Here is a 22,653-nt window from a genome sequence, read left to right as displayed (position 1 = left end):
ATATTAAGGTTTCGCTTAGTTATTTAAGAAAAACAAGTTAATTTTCGTTAATTTTTGTTGCTAAGAGAAAGTAGTCGGCTTAATAATATAGTTAGTTTAATAATAAAGTACGTTATATAAGTGTTTCTTAAATAACTAAGTAAAACCTTAATATTTTTTTATAAAATTTTAAATATAGATAGAACTATACTATATATACCTAATATTAAAATTATACTATATATTTCTTATTACGTAAGCTTAAGATAAGTCTTTTTCTAAAAAGTAGCTATTTTTAGAGTTTTAACCTTATAAGTACTAGTAAACCTTTATAATAATCTATAAAACTTATAGAATATAATATTTATAAGTTAATAAAGATTTCTAGAAAACTTTTATAGAGCTAGCTCTTCTAGGTATAGCGTAATAAGAGATAGAAGTTAGAAAAATATCTTCTTTAGAGTTTTTTCTTCTAACTATATATATATATAGCTAATCTAGCTAAATAAACTTATTATTCTATAAATTATAGTACATTTTAACTATATAGAGCTTATTAACTAATAATATACTAGCTTTAAGTAGTTATTTAGAAGTAAAGTCTTTTTAGTAGTATAGTATAGAAAGATAGAAATATACTAAAACTATCTTAAAATTATTACTTCTAAATAAATAGAAAGATTATAATATATATAAACTTATAATATATAACTTTATATAGCTAGATTATTAATATATATATAGTTAAAGAAGAAAACTCTAAAAAGATAGTTTTCTAACTTCTATCTCTTATTACGCTATACCTAGAAGAGCTAGCTCTATAAAAGTTTTCTAGAAATCTTTATTAACTTATAAATATTATATTCTATAAGTTTTATAGATTATTATAAAGGTTTACTAGTACTTATAAGGTGAAAAATCTAAAAATAGCTACTTTTTAGAAAAAGACTTATCTTAAGCTTACGTAATAAGAAATATATAGTGTAATTTTAATATTAGATGTATATAGTATAGTTCTATCTATATTTAAAACTCTATTAAAAAGTATTAAGGTTTCGCTTAGTTATTTAAGAAAAACCTATTAATTTTTATTAATTTTCCTTGCTAAGAAATCGTAGGACGTTTAGTAGTATAGAGCGTTCGGTAGTAAAGTACGTTATAATAATCTATAAAACTTATAGAATTTAATATTTATAACGTAATAAAGATTTCTAGAAAACTTCTATAGATTAAGCTCTTCTAGATATAGCATAATAAGAGATAGAAGTTTAAAAAAATCTTTTTAGAGTTTTCTTTTCTAACTATATATATATATTAATAATCTAGCTATATAAAGTTATATATTATAAGCTAATATATATTATAAGCCTTCTATATATTTAGAAGTAAGAATTTTAAGATAGTTTTAGTATATTTCTATCTTTCTATACTATATTATAAAAAGACTTTACTTTTAAATAACTACTTAAAGCTAGTATATTCTTAGTTAATAAGCTCTATATAGTTTAAGTATACTATAATTTATAAGATTATAAGTTTATATAGCTAGATTAACTAATATATATATAGTTAGAAAAGTAAACTCTAAAGAAGAAATTCTTCTAACTTCTATCTCTTATTACGCTATACCTAGAAGAGCTAGGTTTATAAAAGTTTCTTAGAAATCTTTATTTTATTATAAATATTATATTCTATAAGTTTTAACGTACTTTATAAGTAAATTAACTATATAAGCAAGCTAACTACTTTTACTAAGTTTTTACTAAAAATTATCTTAACTACTATAAGTCTAGCTATTTATATAGAATTATTCTCTTATAAAGCTAGAATATAGCTTACCTTCTTCGCTCTCTAGACTAGCTAAATCTAGAGTAAATAACGCGCTATAGCTATATATAGAGTCTACTAATTAATACTAAAGAACTAACGTAATAAAGTAACTAAAAGACATAAAAAGATATCTAATTTAATAAAGCTTACTATAAATAAAAAGTAGGCGATAATTAACTATATACTTAATCTAGACGTGTAAGAATTTACTCTCTATCTTACTACTATTTAAGATATAGCTAATTAGCTACTTACTAAGTAAGAGAAAAAGGTTATAGGTAAGAACTAGCTAAATAACTTTATTAAGCGCTATTCTAAGCTTAAAATATAACTTAATCGTAAGTATAACTATTAGAGAGTAAAGTAAAAAGATTCTATAATTATTTAGACATAGTTTAACCTAGTAGGTAATATAAAGGTAAAATATAGTATTACTAATAAAGACACGTATAACTTTAATAAATCTAGCTTTATAATAAAAATAATATTATCTTAAATAGTAGTTACTAGCTCTAAGAGATAATTATAAGTAGATTTTAGTAATTATAATAGTAAGAGTAGTAGATAATATATAGGTTCTACTATTTCTTATTATTATAAGTAAGAACTACCTCTTAGTATAGTATAATAGTAGCTAGCTACTACGTAACTAGGTTATAGCTATCTCTAAAAGTAGCTAGATAATAAATAAAGTTAGTATTACGTAGTTAAAGTACTTTAACGTGTATACTAAGAGTCGCGTTATAGATATATATTATCTACTAATTTTAGATAGCTATAAAAGCTATAGCTCTATTAAATTCTAGTAGTATTATAAGAAGAATAAAATTATAGCTTTCTATATACTAGTATATTTATTATACCTTCTATAGTAACTTAATATTAGCTACTTCTTACTATTAAAGGTAGTATATAGCTACTAAGTTAAGATTCTAATATATAGCTATATTAACTATATTATAAAAACTAAGTTTCTATCTACGTTTTACGTAGCTTTTTACGTATTAATTATAGATAATAATATTAGAGTAGAATTTAGAGGTGCTAGCTTAGTTCTATTTAATCTAGATTTAGTAGTATTAAAGCTTAAAGTTTAATTACGTATACTAATACTCTCTACTACTAATACTACTATCTAGAAGTATAAAATATCTAGTAATCTTATTAAAGTAAGATTCTAATTAACTCTAATTTAATTAAAGATTATATAGTATCTTAATTTATTACTAACTTATATTATTAAGTTACTTAATTAGCTTAAGAAAGGTAATAAGCTAATAGCATATTAGCTAGTACTTATAGAGTCTAAAGTTATCTAGCTTTAAGTAGCTAACGTATAGAAAAAAAAGCATAATTTACGTAAAAGAAAGTAAATTTAGAAAAAGAATACTCTTATAATTAAAGCTAGCTTATAGCTAGTTACTTAAAGAGAGACTATAGATTAGAATAAGAGTAAGAAGTAGTATAAAAAGGTAGTAGTATATAATAGCTAGCTAGCTTAGTAACGCTATAGACACTATAGTAAGCTAGAATATAACGCGTAAACGTACTAGATAGTTAAAGATAATATAGATAAGTTAGATAGCTTATCTAGATTTATCTTAAGTAGCTTAGAGTTAGAGTAATCTAACTAAGATAGTAGCTTTTTAGTAGAAACTTAGTAAAAGTAGTTAGCTTACTTATATAGTTAGTTTACTTATAAAGTATATTATAGATTATTATAGAGATATAATAGTACTTACTAGAAGTAAACTAGATTTTTCTTAAAAGTTACCTAAATACGTATAGCTTTTTAATTACGTAATATATCTTAGTATAACTTTTTATAAGATATAATATACTATAGAAAATATATATATAAATTTCTATAGAAAAATATTAAGATTTTACTTAGTTATTTAAGAAAAACTTATTAATTTTTGTTAATTTTCTTACTAAGAAATTTATAGACTATTTACTTATATAGACTATTTACTTATATAGACTATTTACTTATATAGACTATTTACTTATAAAGTACGTTATCTATATTTTTATAGAAAAATATTAAGGTTTCGCTTAGTTATTTAAGAAAAACCTATTAATTTTCGTTAATTTTTCTTACTAAGAAATTATAGAGCGTTTATTTGTATAAGACTTTCGTTTATAAAGTACGTTAAGGTAGTTTAGAAAAATTCTAGTAGATAATTATAACTGCAAGATAAATAACTTCTAAAGTTCTAAACTTAACTTTTTCTACATATTAGCTAGACCTGCAGTAGCTAACGTTTAAGTGCACTTACAGCATTCATATAAGCTGATATAGCTTATCGCGGCAGCGGAAGAGCGGCCGCACTTTACGGTAATTTCGCATGCCGTCGGAATTAGCGCCCATATACCGCTCTCCGTTCTAGCACCCCCGACTAGTTCCCGAGGTCGTTGCGATCCACCGGAACGATAATTCGCGGTTGCCAATACAGATACCCGCGGGATGCGCCGTTCCAGCGCCATCAGATTGCGGAACTCAGCACGCGTTTCGCGATTACACCGGCATGAGAGCTGCCAACCCAGCCGAGAAGAACAGAGCATCTGCCCGTCGAGTCTGCCGAGTGAGGGATGTGGTGATGCAGAGGTTGTGTAGATCTTGCTACATACGCTTTCCTGTCTCTCGATGCAGGAAGGACTAGACGCATCTGCTGCACCCCGCAGAGGGGTGCATGCCCGGGAGACGACGCCGATGAATCCCCAACCACAGGACCGGCACATTCGCCGTGGCGCTACCTCGTATACGGTTTCGCACACTCTAGACTGTCTGGGTAACTTCTCACCGGACCTTACAAGCACCGGATGGCACGTAGTCGGCATCAGGATTGACGTTGCGTACATCTCTCCGCTCTCGATCCTCTTGACATCTGTCTCCAGGCTCTTGGTTCGCGCTAGAAGCGTGGTCCTACTTTTGGGGCGGTAATTTGGTTACCTGGTGTGATGGTGATTAAGTTAGTAGATGTGTTGTTTGTAATACCGACAATTATTCAGGTGTGCACGCCAAATCTCTGTCTAATGCTTGGCTTGCACTTCCACCCATCTGTTCTCCTCTCCTAATGCGAAATTGCGAGTTCGCCTCAGTTACTATCTAATTGGAAATGGAGATCTCGATAAGCTTTATCATGTTGTGGATCACCACGACTACGCTGTTCAGGCTAGATGCCAAACAAGCATCAGCCACAGAGTCTCGATAATTAACCGGGTAGAGCGGCCATGCTGTCGAGCTTCTTGGAGTCATTATGGCCCTTCCCATCTCATCTCTTCGCCCTACTCTCTCCACACACCAGTCTGCGCACTTCTTCCCAACCTCCATCATAGCTAGATACCCCTCTCCACACACTGCGATACACGCGTAATCGTAGCCGAACGAGTCGTCAATCTTGCCGATACTCACGCCGGGATCGCCTCGGAGCTTCCTTCCTTCCTATCTTCTAGTTGTCCTATTAGACAAAGACGAGATTAGACACAGAATCTCGACTGCGCTCCCAGACACTTAGGAGAAGCAGGCGATACGATGCGCGGTATCCTGCTTGTAATAACAGTAGAGAGCAGGATAATATGCTGCTAGTTCGATTTCGCTCTCGTACTTCTCCCTACACCCCCTACTTGAGTCTTACACCTCTAAGGCTCGACTATTCTTCTTTCTCCCTGCGAAGACGCTCCTCTATCTACGCCATACCCCCTCCCCGCATCGTCGGCTCGAGAAACTCAAGCTACCATTATTCTTGAACGAGAAGGGCGTGGGCGATACCGCAGCGCCCTGTAGAATTGGCTACCAGGTAATACTTCTATTCTCGCCGTTGGCGCAGCGAAGTAAAGAGAATGAGCGGAACGGGCAGGCGTTACTCTGGCGGACCGCACCATCTCAGTAACCGGATCGAAATAAACGAGGTTTAAAAAACTCGTCGAAGGTAACTATGCGGAACGTAGTGAAAGTAACCTCTGAAATGATAGCTGCGGTATCATAGCTATAATCGTCGTTATTAGCTTAAAAGAAGCGATACGTTGCGCGGCATCAGTACGGCATAAGCGCCTCGATACGACGCGTATCCTTCTGCTCTCCGTTATCCTTCATGTTCCTAGCGCCCTTCCGTCAGCCTCTGCATTCCTTTCTATCTATGCGCGCCGAATGCCGCTGTACGCGCCGGCGTGCTTGTCCCCTCCGGGCTCCATGTTCCCCCCTACAGGGGTATCAACGCAACCAGACTCCTCCAATCTAACTCCTGCCATGTTATCTATCCGCCCCTGGACGCAAGACTTACCGTTCTGCATCGCCTAGACCTCGCAGTCTTTTCCACCGTTGTACAGCGCTGTTGGTCGATTGGTGCGGGCCGTATTGCCACAGTATCGTCTTCGAGGGTGTGGGAGGTTTCGTCTTCTCTGCTGCGGCTTCTGAGAGCGGGGAATCTGTGCGCTTCTGACGCTTTCGCGAGGAGTTCGCGCCGACAGGTTTGAGAAGGTGAGGATTGTCGAGGGGCCTTTTCTGAGTGCTCTGAGCTAGGGCAGAGAGTTTAGTCACGTCGTCGTGCGGCTGACTCGCGTTCTGGTGGTGTGAGGCCGCGTGAGGTATGCTGGACGATGCAGTCGGTGTTGGTTGTGCGCTTGGGCTGGGTCGGGAAGCATCGAACGAGGGTAGAGGCGTACGGTTCGAAGGATTTGACGGGTCTTGTTCGTCGTCGTCATCGCTGGGGCGACTGGAAAGTGTAACACCAGAAGCAAGGTACGGCGGACCCGCGCGCAGGAGCTCGTTGCCGACGTCGTAGCTCATCTCCAGCTGCATCAGCTTGAGCTTCACCGCGACCAGATGCGGTGGCATTGCCGCCTGCTCGTGGATGGCCTTCCTCGCCCGCCATATAATGGCCAGCGGGTCGCCGTGCCACTGCCGCACGTGGAGCAGCGGCTCCTGGACGGACTGCGCGCCCCACGTAGCTAGGAAGTACGTGGCCATGTAGCAGTTGTACAGCCCGCCAACCCGTGCATTGCCGCCCGTCTGTGTGTAGTGGCTGCTGTGGCGCCGGAAGCAGTGGTCGGCGTAGTCGGCGGCGGTGGGCGGGATGCGCGCGCACGGGGAGCGGGCGTATTCGGCCTGCCAGCGCTGCTCCCGGTCAAGGAAGAAGTCGAGGTCGAACGGCGTGATGATGAACAGTGGGCTGTTGTCGAAGGCGTAGTGGCAGGAGGAGCAGAGCGAGAGGGCATTGTCGCTGTCGCTGCGCGCGCCTAGGGCGACGAGGCCGAGACGCTGGCAGGCGGCGAATTCTCCGTCGGCCTTCGTGAAGACGTGCGACATCTGCGGGAGCAGGCCCGCACAATGCCAGCACTGCTCGCCATACAGGGCCGTGAGCCGCTCCTTGACCTTGGACCCGAAGTTGCTGCTGTTCTGCGACTGGCGCGAGCGCTTCGAGGACGAGGCGCGATCGGCGTCGGCGTCGGTGTCGCTCGTAACTGGCCGCTTGCCGGGCCTGCGCGAGGGGAGGGCGGGCACGGCGAAGAGGTCCGAGGGCTCGTCCACGTTCAGCGTTTCGTGCGAGGGGTTGAGCGGCAGCGGTGCATCGCTCATGTCGTGGCGTGCGGCGCCGGGTGCTTCGTACGGCGGGGTTGGGGTTGATGGGGTGTGAGGTGGTGCGGAGAGCCGGAAGCCGGAGAAATTATCCGCGCTAGCATCAGCCACAGCTTAGGTAATTAGCCCCGCACCGCCACGTTCTTCATTCATCGACCCATGCGCTTCAACGAATATGGTAGCGTAACCCATATACTCCTCCTGCACATTTGCTCCGCACAATCTAATCCCTTTAATTTTTCTAACAGGCCAACCTTGGATAGCAACTTGTAAGTTAGTTATCCTGCAGCTACGGCGCGCAAGCGTTTGCAGATAACACCCTAAAGACTGTTCCTCTGTGGCCCCCCTGGAATTGATTTCCCAAAAAACTTCTCCACCCAACGATGTTCGCGGAGCAGCTGGTTTCGGTAAATTACGGCGTGCGCTCGAGGCGGGTTGTGTATCGTGCGCCGACGCAGCGGGTGCAAGCAGCTGGCTGATTCTCATGACAGAAGGGGGGCCCGGCGGCGTACGGAGGATGTCTGGCTGTTCGAAGCGTGATGCTAAGTCAGGCCGTAGCGGAGGAAGGATAGGTTTGTGAGGCTCAGTGAAAGGCGTCTTCTTGCCATTCAGCGAGTTACGGCCAGCCTCCTCGTAGGAGGCAGCAGATGGACTCCAGGTATAATGAGCTCGGGACGGATCTGGTGCGCTTTCAGGGCTCGGCAAATAAGCCTGCTGCTGAGGCGGTTGACCATATACATCTGCATGGCTCGCTGGCGGAAGCGGCTGTCCGTACATTGGAGGGTTTTCCACTATACGCCGACCGTTATGGTAGTGCAGATAGGGACGAGGAGTTGGAGGACGAGGCGACTGAGATACAGTGAAGGTGCTGAAGGACGTGACAGCCTTGTGATGAGGTCGTAGCGCTGAAGACGTGACAGCCTTTTAATGAGGTCGTAGCGCTGAAGACGTGCCGGTACCTGCAGCAAGGCAGCGGGCAGGAAGAAAGCAAACAGTGAGACTAAAAATTGCGGTAAATGTGTTGAAGGGCGTCGCAATCTTGTGGGGAGGGCGGGCATGATATGCACGGGATTCATATGGAGCTAATGCGGGTCACAAAGCTTAAGATCTCCACCCGTGTCGTCGAGAACACGTCGTGGGGGGATTGCATAAGCGCCTTATGCAAGACGGCTTCATAGACACAAGATTACACGCGCCGTGCATTCAAGACGTCGCGCGGAGATCAGGGATTTCGTGAAGGAAGGCAGCCGATGAAGAACAACAGTGGAGCGGATCGATGAGTATGCGAGACTAGGAAGCGGTAACGCAACACCATCCTCACATAATAGAAGTATTCATTCAAGCTCAGAGAACTGGGTATACTGCTCTGGGTACCTTTCTTTCAGCGATGCCTTGATCTTTACAATTTCCGCATTGGAACTAGGATCAAGTGAGGGCTGAATGAAACTCGAAAGAAGACAGTACAAATAGGCTTTCCGAACAGTCCCAGGCGGTATCGGAATAACCGTGAATTTCACCGTAACGCCATCTTCGGTCAATGTAATGTCCCCGCCCGTTGTGACTCGAGAGGAGACAAGTACCACGTGTCTCCAGCCCTTGTATGCTCTCATTGTAGTGTAGAAGCCGCGCATCCGAACTGGTATGCTTAGTTCTGCGTAGTCTTTCGGCAATATCGTAGTTCGGTACCGATCGTGATCTCGAAAAAGAATCGAATACCCGCGATCCACCACTGCGGCAGAAAATTGCCGACGTAACTTTTTCGGGAACGCGGTTGCAGAGGAGGAAGAAACGTTGTATAATTCTTCCCAATCGTGATAGACCATTTCGTTGCCACGGCCCGTGATAGCGGCCGATATCCGGTGGTGCATTTCGCCGAGACGTTCTGGTAAGACATCGTTGCCTCCAAAATGGATAACCACCTAGCAATGTTAGCTATTAAAACAATCTGTGGAAGCATATGACTGTACCTTCCCCTCGGATAAAGCAGACTTCAAATCCTCCGGCCACGGCAGCGACGTGGCGCTTTCCGGAGCACCCATTAATAGGAAGAGGGCAACCGGCGAGGCTGAGAAATGCGTTGAAGGCGTTGGAAGACGTCGCAGTCTTGCGGTGAGGGCGTGTGTGATATGGTTGGCGCAAATCTCAGGGCGCAGGGAAGGTGCAGGAAGGCAACTGAAGGACTGGAAACGCGCGGAGGCGGTAAAGTGAAGGACGTCGCAGCCTTGTGGGAGGACGTGGATGATATATATCATGAGAACCGGCTAGTTGTCTGCTCAGGACGGTTGTTCGTCTAGCATAAGCATTATGCGCATCCTGTCGCTCGACTGGCGCAGATGCGAATACGGCGCGGGCCAGTGTTTGTGGCACAGCAGGGGAGCACGGAGGTGGTGGTGGCCAGGACGCGACAAGATATTTAGGCGCTTGGAGATGTACGACTACGCTAACCTATATCATGTTCCCATTGGGAACACAGTTCAGCAACGTATCTACAACGCGCACCAAATCAGCAACACCAAATCAGCAACATGCGACCGAACGACGTCCCGCCCAGCCTTCACGATGTGATGCTTGAACACTATCAACAATGGAATAGTTTCAAAAAGAACTGGCGAATTGTCGACGATGGCGTCGAGCCCGTCGAACCATCGCCTCAAGACGATCACGTCGCTCGGTTTCTCAAAGGCACACCAAGTCCCGAGAGTTGGTCCCAGCGACAATTAGAAGTCGTAAACAACGTCGAGACATATCAAACAACCCTCCCTTCTCTTTTTACGAGAGATTACGTCACGGAATCCACCCAGAGAGCTCAGTATTCGAACAATCTTGTCGCCATCGGGAAACAATTCGCTCAAGTCACGGCCTCTTCGCTCCAGAACACAAAGCTTCAAAAATCGTTTTCTTACTTCCAAGCATTTATCTTGCTTCTGTATTTGTAGGAGCGGTATCATGCGGAGTGGAAGGGCTGGAAGTGTTGGAAGCAGAGTTCGGCTGGCCAGTAGCGTTGGCCCCCTGCTGTGCTAGGGTTTGAGTTTCTGACGGGTTGGAGGGGTTCGATTGGTTACTGGACATGGCGGAGGAGCGTTGGAAGGGAGACCTGAAGGGTAGCGAAGGCGTTCCTACACCGATTGTGCGCAAACATCTAGCACTGAGAACTGTTGTTCTCACCTTGAGTTATGGCGGCGTATGAGAGCAATCGGTTCGAGCAGCCTTGGTACAGCAAACAGGAGGAAGATGTCAACAAGGAGACAGTCGAGATAACGAACGTTGAGCTTAACGTAGACAAAGCGTGACAGGCGGCTGATGCTTCGCAGGATGTACAGAAGGTAGTCCTGTGTCTATGTGAACATGCTGTGTTGGCATGGGCAGTGGCAGATCTCACCTTGCTGGTTATCCTGGCGTATGCAACGGCCCTGGTCATCAAGCGGCGGTCGCTGTAGAACGGACTCTTTCGATTGAGAGGGCTCTGCTGCCGGAGGAAGAGGGTAACAATGGTGACAGTAGATGGCGACTGCCGAGCTTGAAGTAATTGCAAAGAAACGTGAACGGCGGCCGATGCTTTGCAGGATGGTGGAGGTCGAGGGGTGGCTTTGAGGATAGAAGATGGAGAACTCGCTTTGATCGCAGACTTTATACGTATCTTCCAGCTGCCTTTCACGCGCCATACCTCCCGCTCCCTCGATCTGTGCTTCCTGGGACTGTCGAGCATGGCTGCAGGAACAGCTGCAGCGTTCCCCTCATTGCAGATGAGCTGAAAGACCCGAAAGGACTTGTCGTCGCACGGGTTCTGTCAAAATTCTGCCACAATTCTGCCACATATCTGCCACAAATCCGTCATAACTCAGCCACAACAGCGATCCGCGCGTATCGGCTCGTTACGTGCTCAATCATGCCATATGCGCACTTAGATCACCGAAAGAGCGCAGTTCTAGCTGGTCGACCTTCACGATATATCATGCAGCGTGCAGCCTGAGGTCTACCCCCTTCTCGCACCTCGATCTACTTCAGCACATTCCGTTGCCTGCAGCCTGCGTCCTGCGTTCTTCAACCACATTTCGCTCCACCCTAGCACACTCCGTTTCTTTGCAATGCAAGACAATCTATTTTGGGGGGTACTCGCCACAAGCGTCTGCCTTCTTGTTGTGGAGCATGTGGAACGTTTGGCGGATTATCATCGACGTCAGCTCAGATATTGCACGCGACCATTGTATTCTTTTTGGAACCTTTGTCTTGTTAGTCTCGTTGTTACCATTGCTGTCAAGCAAAAGCACTCGCCGGCATGGTTGATCGGGTCCTACGAGGCAGTTTGGTTCCAGGCAGTTAGTCTACAGGTAAAGTCCAGTCTACTACTAACTTCACATACTAACTGTCGATAGTTTTACCAGCTCCACATCACTACTTATCTTACTTACCGGTACTGGGATATTCTGTTACCTTTTTTTCTTTCTGTCCGGGTCATTGGTGGAGTGACCAGTATAGTGGATGCAACATCACATCCAATTCCGGCATCAGTTCAGAAGACGTTCTTGGGTTTGGGGGGATGTGGAACTCAAGTGGTATTCGGACAGCATTTTCTTCGGGCACTTGGGTCGAATCGCCAGAGATGGGGGGCAAGAACACTGTTTAATGCCCTCAAGAAGCAACTCCACATACCGCCGTTGCTTTTCTTGGGTTTGGCACTCGTCGCACTTGTCGCACTAATTGCGGTCATCGTCGTCGCCGCCAGATCCCTGGGTATAGATTTTTATTTCTGTGTAAGTCACCCTTTACCTTGAAATGCCCATAATAACAAGCGTAGGCGATTAACTCAGCAGCGTTCGTTTGGTGTGTAGCTACCGTCTGTCAACGATGGATGCCACCTCGCAGGCGTCCACTGCTATCCGATCTGACATCGCTCAGTGCGGCACCTGAATACATATGCTCTTCCCCTCCAGCATCTTCGATTCTTTTCAAGAAGAGTCTGGTAATGGCAGAAAACCGTCAACAGAACGCTACCGATGCTGGTCTATGCTTGCGGCCCTCGATATCTACTAGTCTGCCAGACGAGGTCGAGGTCTGGCGGATCCTTCGCATTGGGAAAATGAAAGTTGGCGTGAAAGCTTGGGTTGTGGTTGAGTCGAGGTCTCCGCGAGTGCTTCAGCTGGTTGTAGTCGATTGGCAGGAGCTACAAAACCGCGCCGAAGTGGAGAAGCTCGTAGATGAGGATGTCTACCGCCTTGCTGGTCAGCTGTCCCGCGTCAACGGCGCCTCGGGGCATATGATTTATGTTCAAGAACATAGTGACACACCGCTCGGCAGTGAGGCTTGGATGGTCTTGTGGGATGGAGGGCAGGTACCATGCCCCATGCGGCCGCCTCCGGTCTACGATGGAAGGCGGTATCCACTATCGTATACGGCCTGATCGTTCTTTCCGCGACTCAGCATATGGGCCTCATTCGGTGTTCACCATGCCGACGTTCACTTCGACGTTCTACACTGTATAATACGGCGTCGTCGTCCTTATTGATTTAAGTCATGTAATTGCGGTACTCATTTCTTGTGCATTGTACTATGAATTCAATCGATAGTCAAGAGTCAGTCCCCTCCGTAACGTCAACGTTAATTTTGATTATGTAACAAGCGGGGAGCATGTGCATTTATAATTTGGTAAGCTCACATGCACGTGACGAACTAAATATGCAATGGTGGGGCAGGCAACAACCCCGCGACATCTCTTCGGCCTTCCTGCATTTGCTGGCTTCCATAGCCTCAAAGAGATAGTCACCTAGCAAGCCTCTCAAAGCCTCTACAGAGAACTCGTTGACCTCAAGTATGCATCCACCAACCGACGGAAGCACCCAGACCATCACCGTGACGTCCTCATATTCTCGATTAGGAAGATGCAAACCTGCAGCTCCCGTAGCTCTTGCCTGCAGTTCTTCTCCACGTCTCTTGTAACTCAATCTCACGCTGGTGAAGAGGAAGCGTCCAATAATACTTTCCAGCGTGTCGATTTGAGCTTCATGTACTATGCTGAACTTATCATGTAGCTGGGCTGTTGCCGTATGTGTTCTGACAGTTTCTGCTAGCCTGCAGGTTTTTGTGGCGGTGATAAGACCTACTGCGCAGCAATTTTGCGCAAGCGACTGGATAAGCGGAGTGTCCCACTTGTCTCTGTGGAGATCGACTTCCTTCCGAAACCCAGTTCGGACTTCCAGGCCTAGCTGGCTCATACGGTAGCTACCCAGAGCCAAAACACAGAGCATGACCAGCTTAAGGTCGCCCGCATCGTATAGTTCCCTCAAGTACCTGACATAGTCCCTCTTCTTTTGGTATGCTGGCGCGGTATCTTGTTGTTCGTTAAGGACTGCAAATGCCTTTTCGACTTTCGTGCGCTCATGGGTTTTGAGGTCCTTCTGACACGTGACCTTGTCAACAGTCGCATAAAACTTCGATATGAGGTCCTCCACTGGTTCGGCGCGAGAGGCTCGTTTGGCCTGTGTGCGTTTGGTGGTGGGCGGTTCGGTAGTGCTCATAGCGGTAGCTCGGCAGTGGTACTGAGGTTTCCAAGGGGCAGAATTGGGGCAGATTTGGGGCAGAGTTCAGGCAGATATTAAGGTTTGTTGAGATTACGAAGGCGTTGTTCTATACCAAATTCGGCGTCACACTGCAGGGACCATGTATGCGGGATAAGAGGTTTGGTGCCCGACACCCTGAGCATTTGATTGCTTAGTCTTGTCACGTGCACAAAGGCGCTTATTAAGCAACCGGAGAAGACGTCCAGAACCCTGATTCTAGGCCACGTTAACCACCACGAACGCAACCATATCGCCGCATCACGTCCTCTGACCATAACAAACCCCGCGTCACGCCCTTCCACGCCCTCCGGTCACTGCTGCATCCACCCCGCGCTGCCCCGGAACGCGTCCTGGAGCTTTCAGCAGCCCCAAGGACGCGCTCCCCGCTTGCCATCGAGACACAACTCCAGGAGCGCACAGCTTCTACGCACCTGACATTTTTGAGCATCTGTAAGTATAACTTGATAACACAAGGTCTGTCTAACGAAGTCGCCCAGGCCAGCCCTTAATGGCTACTTTTCTGCCGCCTGGCATCGACTCAACCAATATTGTAGGCTTCGGAACCACCGGGCTTGTCGCCGTTTTCCCTGGTACTCAAAAAGTCATCAAGTTTCCACACCCTGAGCCTGATGCTCGCGCCCGATGTGAGGTCGAAGTCGAGGTGTACGAACGACTCGAACGGTCGCGTAAGAAGGAGTCATGCTCAACAATATTACGGTACCACGGCAATTCTAAGTATGGAATAACTTTAGAATACGCTGAGATTGGGAGTTTGAGGGAGCACCTGCGCACCGCAGGTACACCAAGCACGGAATTCCTTCTGCGTTGGGCTCGACAAGCCGCGGAAGCTTTGGTATTCTGCTATGCGAGTGCTGTTCTTCATGGGGACATTAACTGCAGCAATTTCTTCCTTGACGGGGACCAGAATCTTAAGCTGGGAGATTTTGCTGGATCATCAATTGATAACTCCCCTGCAACTATCTGCTACAGCACGACTCATCAGCTTCCTACCTTGGATTCCTCATCTAAATCAGAAGACGTTATTATTACAAAGGAGACATAGATATTCGCCTTCGGCTCCACCCTATACGAAATGGTGACAGGTCACCCACTATATGACGATAAGACTGATGCTGAAGTGGAGCGCTTGTTTAGTTCAGGAGAGTACCCAAAAACAAGCGATGCTACAGTCCTAGGATCTGTAATAACTAAGTGCTGGAATGTTGAATTTAGTTCTATGAACGAGGTCTTAAAGAGCATAGAACAATACGAAGGTATGCGAAGCTCATTACTTGCTCTAAGGGCAACTTCACTGACTTGAACTAGATTAATTGCGCCGACCACGCAATAAGCTACCCACTTTCCTCCTCTTCATCCAGAAATGGGGCCATGCAGCAGGGATGGGTGCAGAACCGTGGCGTCTAAGGAAATGTTGCCTAACCATCTCCGGCATACGCCAGCGCTCATTGTCAGTCCTGTTTGGAATACCTAGCTGCATATCATGTGGGCCGTAGCGATAGTGGTCGAGTGTGCATTTCCTTGCAGATGCGCACCTGCGGCTTCTGACCAGCTGCCCGTCTCCTTGCACCGGCCCGCTGCTCCCAGGCCCTGCTAGCCAATCAGATGTCGACCGACAGGTAAGTTTTGACTGGGGACAGCCCGCACGGTCCCCTTTGTACGTACTACCATTCAAAGGGCGCATAGCCTCAAGGTGCTGTACGCCGTCGTTGCACGGTCTGATCCACACCTTGAACGCTTGGTCTCATTGGCAACTCCGCCAGAAGGGTGGTTCCCAGGGCGTCCTTGGCCGTCCCGGCCATCGGACTTAATTGAGCCCGACGCTAGATGCTGGCAGTGAGGGCAGGGCGATGCTCGAGCGGGACAACAGAGTCAACCATGGTATTACGTCCATCGCATCCCGTGCATGATATGCAGCCAGGTTTTCAAACAGGACTGACAATGACCACCTATAAGGCAAACAATAACAAGCCCTGATGCCATCCCGTTACCACCACTCTGTGTTCACCGGTCGGTGCTGCACCCATCCTTGCTCTGCCGCCTGCAGACCGGTCATCATTCCCCCTGCGCAACTGCGGCGTCGAATGAGCGGAAGTCTGGGTATTTTGAAGATGAACGTCTCTTGGCAGCATCGCGACGTATAAATATATTGGATGAATTGCAGAGTATTGAGACATGAGTTGATTTATTGAGAATACGAGAAATATGGCTATATATATACATGACCAGGTCACGTGAAGTAGTAACCATATCAGGCAACAAAATACGTGGTGCAAGGAAAAGATCTCTCATCATCATCATCATCATCATCATCATCATGATCATCATGATCATCATCTAATCTTCACACACATCCAAAACGCACTTCACGGCTGCAATGTCGCCTCTAAATTCGATCGGGACCGCCGCCTACAATGACAACATTTCTCAGCCCGGTTGCCATTCCCGGTCTCCATACGCTGCCGACCAGGGAGGACTTGGAAGAGGCAGCGCTGTCGTAAGTACAATTTGCACGCAAGCTACTTTGTGGTCTCCCCCTCTAACTGCTCGGCCAAAAAGCTACAACTCGCTCCCGACGACAAGGACCAGCCTGAAATCTCGCCGGCTCATCTCAAGGAGATCAAGGACATCATCATGAACTATCGTGTCCAGGAAAAGTTCGGCATCCATCTGGTCCACAGCCACTTGCAGGTTGACAAGGGCAAAATCATGCACGGAATGGCCATGGCCAGCCTCCGAGGCTGTTAGACGCGCCCGACCGAAATCTCCAGCTTGGTTATCGGCGACATACACGGTCACATTCTCTGTCCTATGGCCTCTTCACTACATCTGCGAGGTTGCCATCAGGGTCAGAAATGATTAATGACTCGGTTTTGTCCATTGCAAGAGGACCGCAGCAGTGACCGGCTTTCGTGGTCTGAATGTCTGCAACACCGTCGGCAGCTGCTACGTTATGATGTTCTGCAGCTGCAGCCCGTATCCAATCCCGTAGTCCCTTCCCCGCCACATAAAACCACACAGCCCCCTGAGTACAGCGACAAAAATCTGCGGATCTGCGCCGGGTGTGCCAATATGAATCGCAACAGAGTAGCACATGGATAAACGTAGCATCTCTCTTACATCATCGCCCTTTCAAATGCTGGGACATAAATGCGGGCTGACACATGCCTCTCATGAGTGATTCATTTTGGCGAAGGCTTATCCTTTATTCAATTCCTGGTCGCAGAGTCTTCCCACTCCCATTGTCTGCTACCGGCTTAGGTGATCCACCACTTCAAGCTCCCAGCTTCCGCAGCAATGTCCAACTCGGAGTCTTTCTCAAACGCCCTCTTCTGCGACAACATCGGCGAAACATTCTCAGACGTGCGATGTTGCTACATCAACGATCAGACGACGCCCACATGCCGGCGGAACTTCAACGCTAGCGGACCCACCTTCACATTTGGATGCAATAACGGTGATTGCATTTCGGAATGTCAAAAACCGACAATCTTGTACAGTTCAGAAATTCAGGACGAGCCATCTACTGGCAACGGCCAGGCGCCCATCCAACGCTTTCGCACATGTGTGAACGTGCCCGCGATATCTGGCTTCGCTACGCAGGGCTCTCTGAGCGAGGACACCACTGCTGCCGTAGGACGGCATATTCCATCAGATTCCCCTGATGCTGCCTTGGCGAATGTGACGAATGTGGTGACAGAGTGTCTGACGCAGACATGCAAAGCATCAAGAAACCCAAGTGCATGCTCCGGACCGTGTTCGGCAGTGAATATGTTAGTCAGCTGGACAAGACCAAATATTGGTGGCGTAAACGGGTGCTTGAACAAGCTTTGTACTGGTGGCTATGAATCTCTCCCATATGCGGATGCGGATGTGATTGGGATTGGGGTATGTAGCAGGCTGCCTTCACGACAAATTGCGATTATGCCTTTGCTAATTAAGACAATAGGTTTTTTCGTCCTATATTCTGCAATGTTTATTGCTTATGCTACTCTGGCTCGGCCTCTACTGCTTCTCGCGCTCCAACCGGAAGCACTCGTCCACGCTCCTATCCAACCCGCACGAAAGGCCTTCTGAAACTGTCCAAGGAGTCAAATCATCGGGAGACGCCCCACTGGAATCAGCAGGCGAGACAATTACTCACCAGTCAATCCTCGAGACCTGCCTGCTCCAGTTTCACATCTCCCAATGCTACTTCAGCGCTACGATTCAGATCGCTTCTCTGGCTTATGGGATCTTCTCTGAGGACATGCTTTTAACCGTCCTGCTTATTCCACTTTCTATCAACGGGATCCTTCCTATCTTGTTCGGTATGCTTCTCCTTAACCAACGGGGAAAAGCCTCGCTAGATATCACGCTGCTTAGCGTCGCTTGCTGGCTTCTGTCGTCCATCGTGTATTGAGTCCTGTGCTCGCACATCATCGATATAAACTCCCAGTTTGACACTGAAGGCTGAAGATATATGGCGTATCAGCAGTTCTCCTATAAGCTGAGCGCGCTTGACTCCTGCGGCGAGTACTCTGCCCTGGCGGTATGCCCAAATACCTTTCGAGCTGGAAGGGAGGATGTGTTGGCCCGGCTTGGAAGCTGAGCTATGTGACGCCTCTTATATGGGCCTTTTCTACCATCACCTTGGTTCTGATTCTCGCGTCGATGATCCGCGCTTGGTGGGAAGGGGAAAAAGATGCGTACGGCACCGAGACAGAAAATGTGCACCTACGCCCACACCAAATTTCGGCATCACCCCTTCTAGGCCCTGAATCAGCACGAAGAAGTCCTGCTACGAACACAAATGGCCAACAACGTGGTTCCCGGCGCATCCCTTTTCTGTGCTCCGGTTTTGCGCACCGAACTTACCAATCAAAGACCTTTCACGCGGTTACGACTTTCCTCTTCTTCTTAGCTCTCGGTATCCAGCTCTCGCTCCTCTCCATCAGCACATCGCTAAACTACGTCTACGATGAGTTACGAGTTGCGGTGAAGGTAAGACGGAGTGGCAGGAAGAAGGGTCGAGGGAGGGGAGGTCAGAAGGTATTTCCCTGAAGAAGGTAAACATCGATGCGTAGGATGTAAAACTGGGAAGTGCGCTGAGGCACAAATTGATATATCGATCCTGGAAGGGACATAAATTAGAGTTCACTTGCTCCTTTTCTACTACCATTGACTGCTGCCTTGCTATTCTCCTTTATGATTGACGAACTATAGCTCTATGGATTAGACAAGATCTACGTCCAAGCTCCTCCTTTTCCAAAAAATAAAGGCGATATTTGCATCCGAAATTGGCAGACTGTCGGAAAAGCTTTCGTTGTAGACGAGAACTTCCTTTATGGATGTGGAGCGGGACTGCTGGAGGGCATATGCATGCTCATTGAGGATCCGTGGGGGCTGTGCTAGAGTGTAGGCTTAATATCGTCGAGGATATGAAATGACCGCGGGGCCCCGTGCGAAGCTATCCGCAATGCACACTTGCGTACTGTACCTTAGTAAATGCACTCCGCTTGCACCGGGCGTATCATTTCGAGCTTACAGTATACGAGCGACCATTCTCAATATATTTTGAAGTGCGCCTGCCAAACTGAACAGCAGAATTGCGAGTGCGCAGTGCGAACTTGGCTTTTTGCATGGTGGTCAAATTTGGACTTCGTTGAGGGTCGAAATAGGGTTTTCTTAAATTAGAAGTAGTGGCGCTTACCATGACTATTTCGGGCAGAACGCGGACCACAATAGGGATCCCTACCCGGGGCCGATTCAGGGCTCTGTCTGATTAGTGCATTTGGGTAGCGCGCGTCGAGGCCGGCCGGCAAATGGGATACAGTCCCATGCCCAAAGCGAGAAATCACAAGGCGGACCTGCGGATTTGGAAGCCGTCAGCCTGACAGCGCCTTTGACACCCCCTTCTGGAAACAAACGTCCGGCAAAAGTCGCGGGATGCACACCCACGACAGATACCCGAACGATCGCCCGACTAAGCTGATCTCAGGAAAGAAGGAAGCTTAGTCGATTCTGCGGAGTGGGCGCGACGACCGTCCCAAGACTTTGGATGAACAGGGGTGCAGCGATTCCAGCCTTGAAATGAAATTGCAATTCACAGACGGAGAGCGTGTAATGTAGAGCTTGGAGTTGAACGGTATCTTCACCTCGTCTTCACCTTCATCTTGAGGTTGGGAGGCTTACATAAGCGAACCGTTGCGGCCTTGGCAGCCACTCTCCTCTCGGTAGAGCGGATTATCCCCTTCTTTGCACTTGTCGAACACGGCCTGCGCTACCAGCTCGAGACCTGGGACGCTTCCGAAGTAGGCTTCGAAGAAACCAGGGACCTCGACATACAGCTGTCCCAATTCCTCCCTCAGCACGCCATCCACATATTTGCGGTGTTCGGTGGAGTTCGCGAAGCTGCCCGTGTTGTGCAGCCATGGCGTTTGTTGGATGGATGAGGCGGGACGGGGCGGAGGGGTCGATTCGGTGACAGCGTCGTAGACAGCATCCCAGATGACTTCATCGGGCTCCTTGTTGAGGACCGCATCCAACAAAGGCCTGATCCGTGCAGTGTCGAAATTGCCAGAGAAAATCGCTGAATTCAGTGACAACAGATCATTGAATAGGGCTGGATTACCGCGCTTTGAGGGTAGCGATCGAGAGGCGGGGAGACTTTGCAAGGCAAGCATCAGATCGACGAGGGTATTTGTTTAGCCCTATTAGCATCAGGGAGTATTCGCACAAGGGGTTGGACGAACATTACCTTCATTGTCCACATCCCAGTTGCCTTCATCTTTCCAACTCAGAGCATGAGTATCACGAAAGCCATCTAACCCTTTGCCTATTGGTTTGGATTTGAAAATTTTGGACCGAGACGGAATCGTCATCGATGGCGGACGCGATTGGCTTGCTCGGACGACGTCGGGTTTGCGAATTTTCATAGGAGCAAGTATATCGGCGAGAGCATAGGTAACCAAAATTGGAGTGCGATGTGGGAATGGACTGAGAGGAACTGAGAGGAAAGATGGAAGGCGGATTGCGACAACGCGCTGAACAGGAGGCTGGTCTGGAAGAACGTCGGCACTCCTGCCGAACGCTGGCGCCTGACGCCAAGATTGCACACGCCATCGAGGGGTTCAGAGTACTCGGAAAATAAAAAATAAAACAGCGAGAACTCAACTGGTCTCTGCAGGCCATCGCGCGTCCCTCCGTGTCGATTTGGTACCTAAGAGCCACCGTTACGGTTACGGCAGGGACGGACAACTACACTCTGCGAGCTACAAAACATGACACGTCCATCGGAGGCAGCGGCACCATTTAGTCGCGACATAACAATGATGTTGCAATCCATCTAGTCCTTGCCTTTGGCTGCGAGTATGCTCTCGACGCATTGATCCTCTAAATTGGGAACCCCTCGTTACGACGACGCTTTCGAATTGTGGCTTAGCTGCAATAACCGCGCCGGCGGGAGAGGATGTGCTCTACAGACATTCCAACATCGATCAGAGCTATCCCAGCAAATCGAAGAGCACTGCTTGGCTGAGAACCCGAGACCCAACAGTCAGCCAAGCGTTCCGCAGATCACCCCAGCCACAACGATGCAGACAATGTCTAGCAATCCTAAGAAGAAAAAGACGAAGTAACGTGCTGCATCCAAGCCAGACTCGGCTGTACCTTCTGGGATACTTGTCAGGCCACACTAATTGCGAATCCAGCGTATCCGCACGAGCAGTAACGGACAACTAGTAGGGGGGTTGCGGTGTTGGGCGTAGGCGGTGGTGTTTCTATATATACGACTAAAACTGTCCGTAGTAAACGAGGAGAAAGGAGCCAGACCGCCAGGTGTTGTTACCGCGGAATTTATTTTTGGCGATGAGTTATTCGTTGCGCCTTGGTTTAAGGTTTGATCACTTATTGATATCGGTTACGTGCGTAGCATTTTCTAACCAGTTCCTCAATCATTTGTTTTTCATCATTTGTATGTCCACAAGCTTCTTGTAATCAATGACGTGGTGCAAGACTTGCTACAAGACTTTGAGAATAACCGAATACAATACATTACATCGGAAGAAACATTCTCTATGTATCGCCGAAAGAATTGGGATACCATGCCCGTCGGTACCAGGCGCCCTTCTCGAGCAGCAGCTCCACCACCTGCTCGTGGCCTCTCTCTGAAGCTACTTGAAGCGCGGTGTCGCCCTCTTCGCCCTGCGAGTCGACGTCGGCGCCCCCGTCAAGCAGCATCTTTACTATATTCTCATCGCCTTTAACTAAAGCCGCGTGAAGTGCATTGCCATAGTGTCCACCCTGTGCGTTGACCTCAGCGCCATTTTCGAGCAGCAGCTTCACTACCTGCTCATCGCCTCTCCATGAAGCCGCCTGAATTGCGCTGCTGTATAACCCGCCCTGCTTATTAATGTCGGCGCCATTTTCGAGCAGCAGCCTCACCACCTTCTCGTAGCCTCTGGCTGAAGCCGCTTGAAGTGCATTGCCATAGTCTCTACCCTGTGCGTTGACCTCAGCGCCATTTTCGAGCAGCAGCTTCACTACCTGCTCATCGCCTCTCCATGAAGCCGCCTGAATTGCGCTGCCGTATAACCCGCCCTGCTTATTAATGTCGGCGCCATTTTCGAGCAGCAGCCTCACCACCTTCTCGTAGCCTCTGGCTGAAGCCGCTTGAAGTGTATTGCCATAGTGTCCACCCTGTGCGTTGAC

General features: G+C 47.0%; 11 protein-coding genes across 11 annotated transcripts; 5 read left to right on the top strand and 6 right to left on the bottom strand.

The window, feature by feature from the left end:
- Positions 1–5,848: 5,848 nt before the first annotated feature.
- Positions 5,849–8,167, bottom strand: BU26DRAFT_558890 (uncharacterized protein; the record flags this gene model as incomplete). The annotated part of the gene is made up of 3 exons (XM_033832615.1): positions 5,849–5,912; positions 6,096–7,503; positions 7,903–8,167. The coding sequence occupies 3 exons, from the start codon at positions 8,165–8,167 to the stop codon at positions 5,849–5,851; spliced, it is 1,737 nt and encodes a 578-aa protein (XP_033689175.1).
- A 557-nt stretch (positions 8,168–8,724) lies between these two features.
- Positions 8,725–9,429, bottom strand: BU26DRAFT_558889 (uncharacterized protein; the record flags this gene model as incomplete). Its single annotated transcript, XM_033832614.1, has 2 exons — positions 8,725–9,309; positions 9,358–9,429. The coding sequence occupies 2 exons, from the start codon at positions 9,427–9,429 to the stop codon at positions 8,725–8,727; spliced, it is 657 nt and encodes a 218-aa protein (XP_033689174.1).
- A 1,019-nt stretch (positions 9,430–10,448) lies between these two features.
- BU26DRAFT_558887 (uncharacterized protein) lies at positions 10,449–11,096 on the bottom strand (the record flags this gene model as incomplete). Its single annotated transcript, XM_033832613.1, has 3 exons — positions 10,449–10,506; positions 10,556–10,719; positions 10,770–11,096. 3 exons carry the CDS (start codon positions 11,094–11,096, stop codon positions 10,449–10,451), a joined length of 549 nt encoding a protein of 182 aa, XP_033689173.1.
- Positions 11,097–11,475: 379 nt separating this feature from the next.
- Positions 11,476–12,854, top strand: BU26DRAFT_582669 (uncharacterized protein; the record flags this gene model as incomplete). Its single annotated transcript, XM_033834534.1, has 3 exons — positions 11,476–11,718; positions 11,764–12,141; positions 12,186–12,854. 3 exons carry the CDS (start codon positions 11,476–11,478, stop codon positions 12,786–12,788), a joined length of 1,224 nt encoding a protein of 407 aa, XP_033689172.1. The 3' UTR covers positions 12,789–12,854.
- Positions 12,855–13,023: 169 nt separating this feature from the next.
- Positions 13,024–13,929, bottom strand: BU26DRAFT_582667 (uncharacterized protein; the record flags this gene model as incomplete). Its single annotated transcript, XM_033834533.1, has 1 exon — positions 13,024–13,929. The coding sequence occupies exon 1, from the start codon at positions 13,900–13,902 to the stop codon at positions 13,024–13,026; it is 879 nt and encodes a 292-aa protein (XP_033689171.1). The 5' UTR covers positions 13,903–13,929.
- Positions 13,930–14,179: 250 nt separating this feature from the next.
- On the top strand, positions 14,180–15,113 carry BU26DRAFT_134505 (uncharacterized protein). Its single transcript, XM_033819710.1, has 2 exons — positions 14,180–14,394; positions 14,442–15,113. Exon 2 carries the CDS (start codon positions 14,453–14,455, stop codon positions 15,005–15,007), a length of 555 nt encoding a protein of 184 aa, XP_033689170.1. The 5' UTR covers positions 14,180–14,394; positions 14,442–14,452; the 3' UTR covers positions 15,008–15,113.
- A 1,167-nt stretch (positions 15,114–16,280) lies between these two features.
- Positions 16,281–16,794, top strand: BU26DRAFT_599977 (uncharacterized protein). The gene is made up of 2 exons (XM_033835135.1): positions 16,281–16,459; positions 16,522–16,794. Exons 1-2 carry the CDS (start codon positions 16,340–16,342, stop codon positions 16,708–16,710), a joined length of 309 nt encoding a protein of 102 aa, XP_033689169.1. The 5' UTR covers positions 16,281–16,339; the 3' UTR covers positions 16,711–16,794.
- Positions 16,795–17,211: 417 nt separating this feature from the next.
- Positions 17,212–18,364, top strand: BU26DRAFT_582665 (uncharacterized protein; the record flags this gene model as incomplete). The annotated part of the gene is made up of 2 exons (XM_033834532.1): positions 17,212–17,850; positions 17,912–18,364. Exons 1-2 carry the CDS (start codon positions 17,260–17,262, stop codon positions 18,362–18,364), a joined length of 1,044 nt encoding a protein of 347 aa, XP_033689168.1. The 5' UTR covers positions 17,212–17,259.
- Positions 18,365–18,495: 131 nt separating this feature from the next.
- On the top strand, positions 18,496–19,005 carry BU26DRAFT_582664 (uncharacterized protein; the record flags this gene model as incomplete). Its single annotated transcript, XM_033834531.1, has 1 exon — positions 18,496–19,005. The coding sequence occupies one exon, from the start codon at positions 18,496–18,498 to the stop codon at positions 19,003–19,005; it is 510 nt and encodes a 169-aa protein (XP_033689167.1).
- A 1,104-nt stretch (positions 19,006–20,109) lies between these two features.
- On the bottom strand, positions 20,110–20,986 carry BU26DRAFT_514165 (uncharacterized protein). The gene is made up of 2 exons (XM_033827776.1): positions 20,702–20,986; positions 20,110–20,654 (listed from the first exon to the last, which is right to left on the bottom strand). The coding sequence occupies exon 2, from the start codon at positions 20,625–20,627 to the stop codon at positions 20,133–20,135; it is 495 nt and encodes a 164-aa protein (XP_033689166.1). The 5' UTR covers positions 20,628–20,654; positions 20,702–20,986; the 3' UTR covers positions 20,110–20,132.
- Positions 20,987–22,266: 1,280 nt separating this feature from the next.
- Positions 22,267–22,518, bottom strand: BU26DRAFT_396295 (ankyrin; the record flags this gene model as incomplete). Its single annotated transcript, XM_033822746.1, has 1 exon — positions 22,267–22,518. A coding segment is annotated over one exon (252 nt), but the record flags the coding sequence as incomplete, so codon positions are not given.
- Between the last annotated feature and the right edge of the window lie 135 nt (positions 22,519–22,653).

The sequence above is a fragment of the Trematosphaeria pertusa genome (genome assembly GCF_010094035.1).
Source record: "Trematosphaeria pertusa strain CBS 122368 unplaced genomic scaffold BU26scaffold_2, whole genome shotgun sequence".
Classification (NCBI taxonomy): domain Eukaryota; kingdom Fungi; phylum Ascomycota; class Dothideomycetes; order Pleosporales; family Trematosphaeriaceae; genus Trematosphaeria; species Trematosphaeria pertusa.
This window is presented reverse-complemented; position numbering and strand designations above follow the sequence as displayed.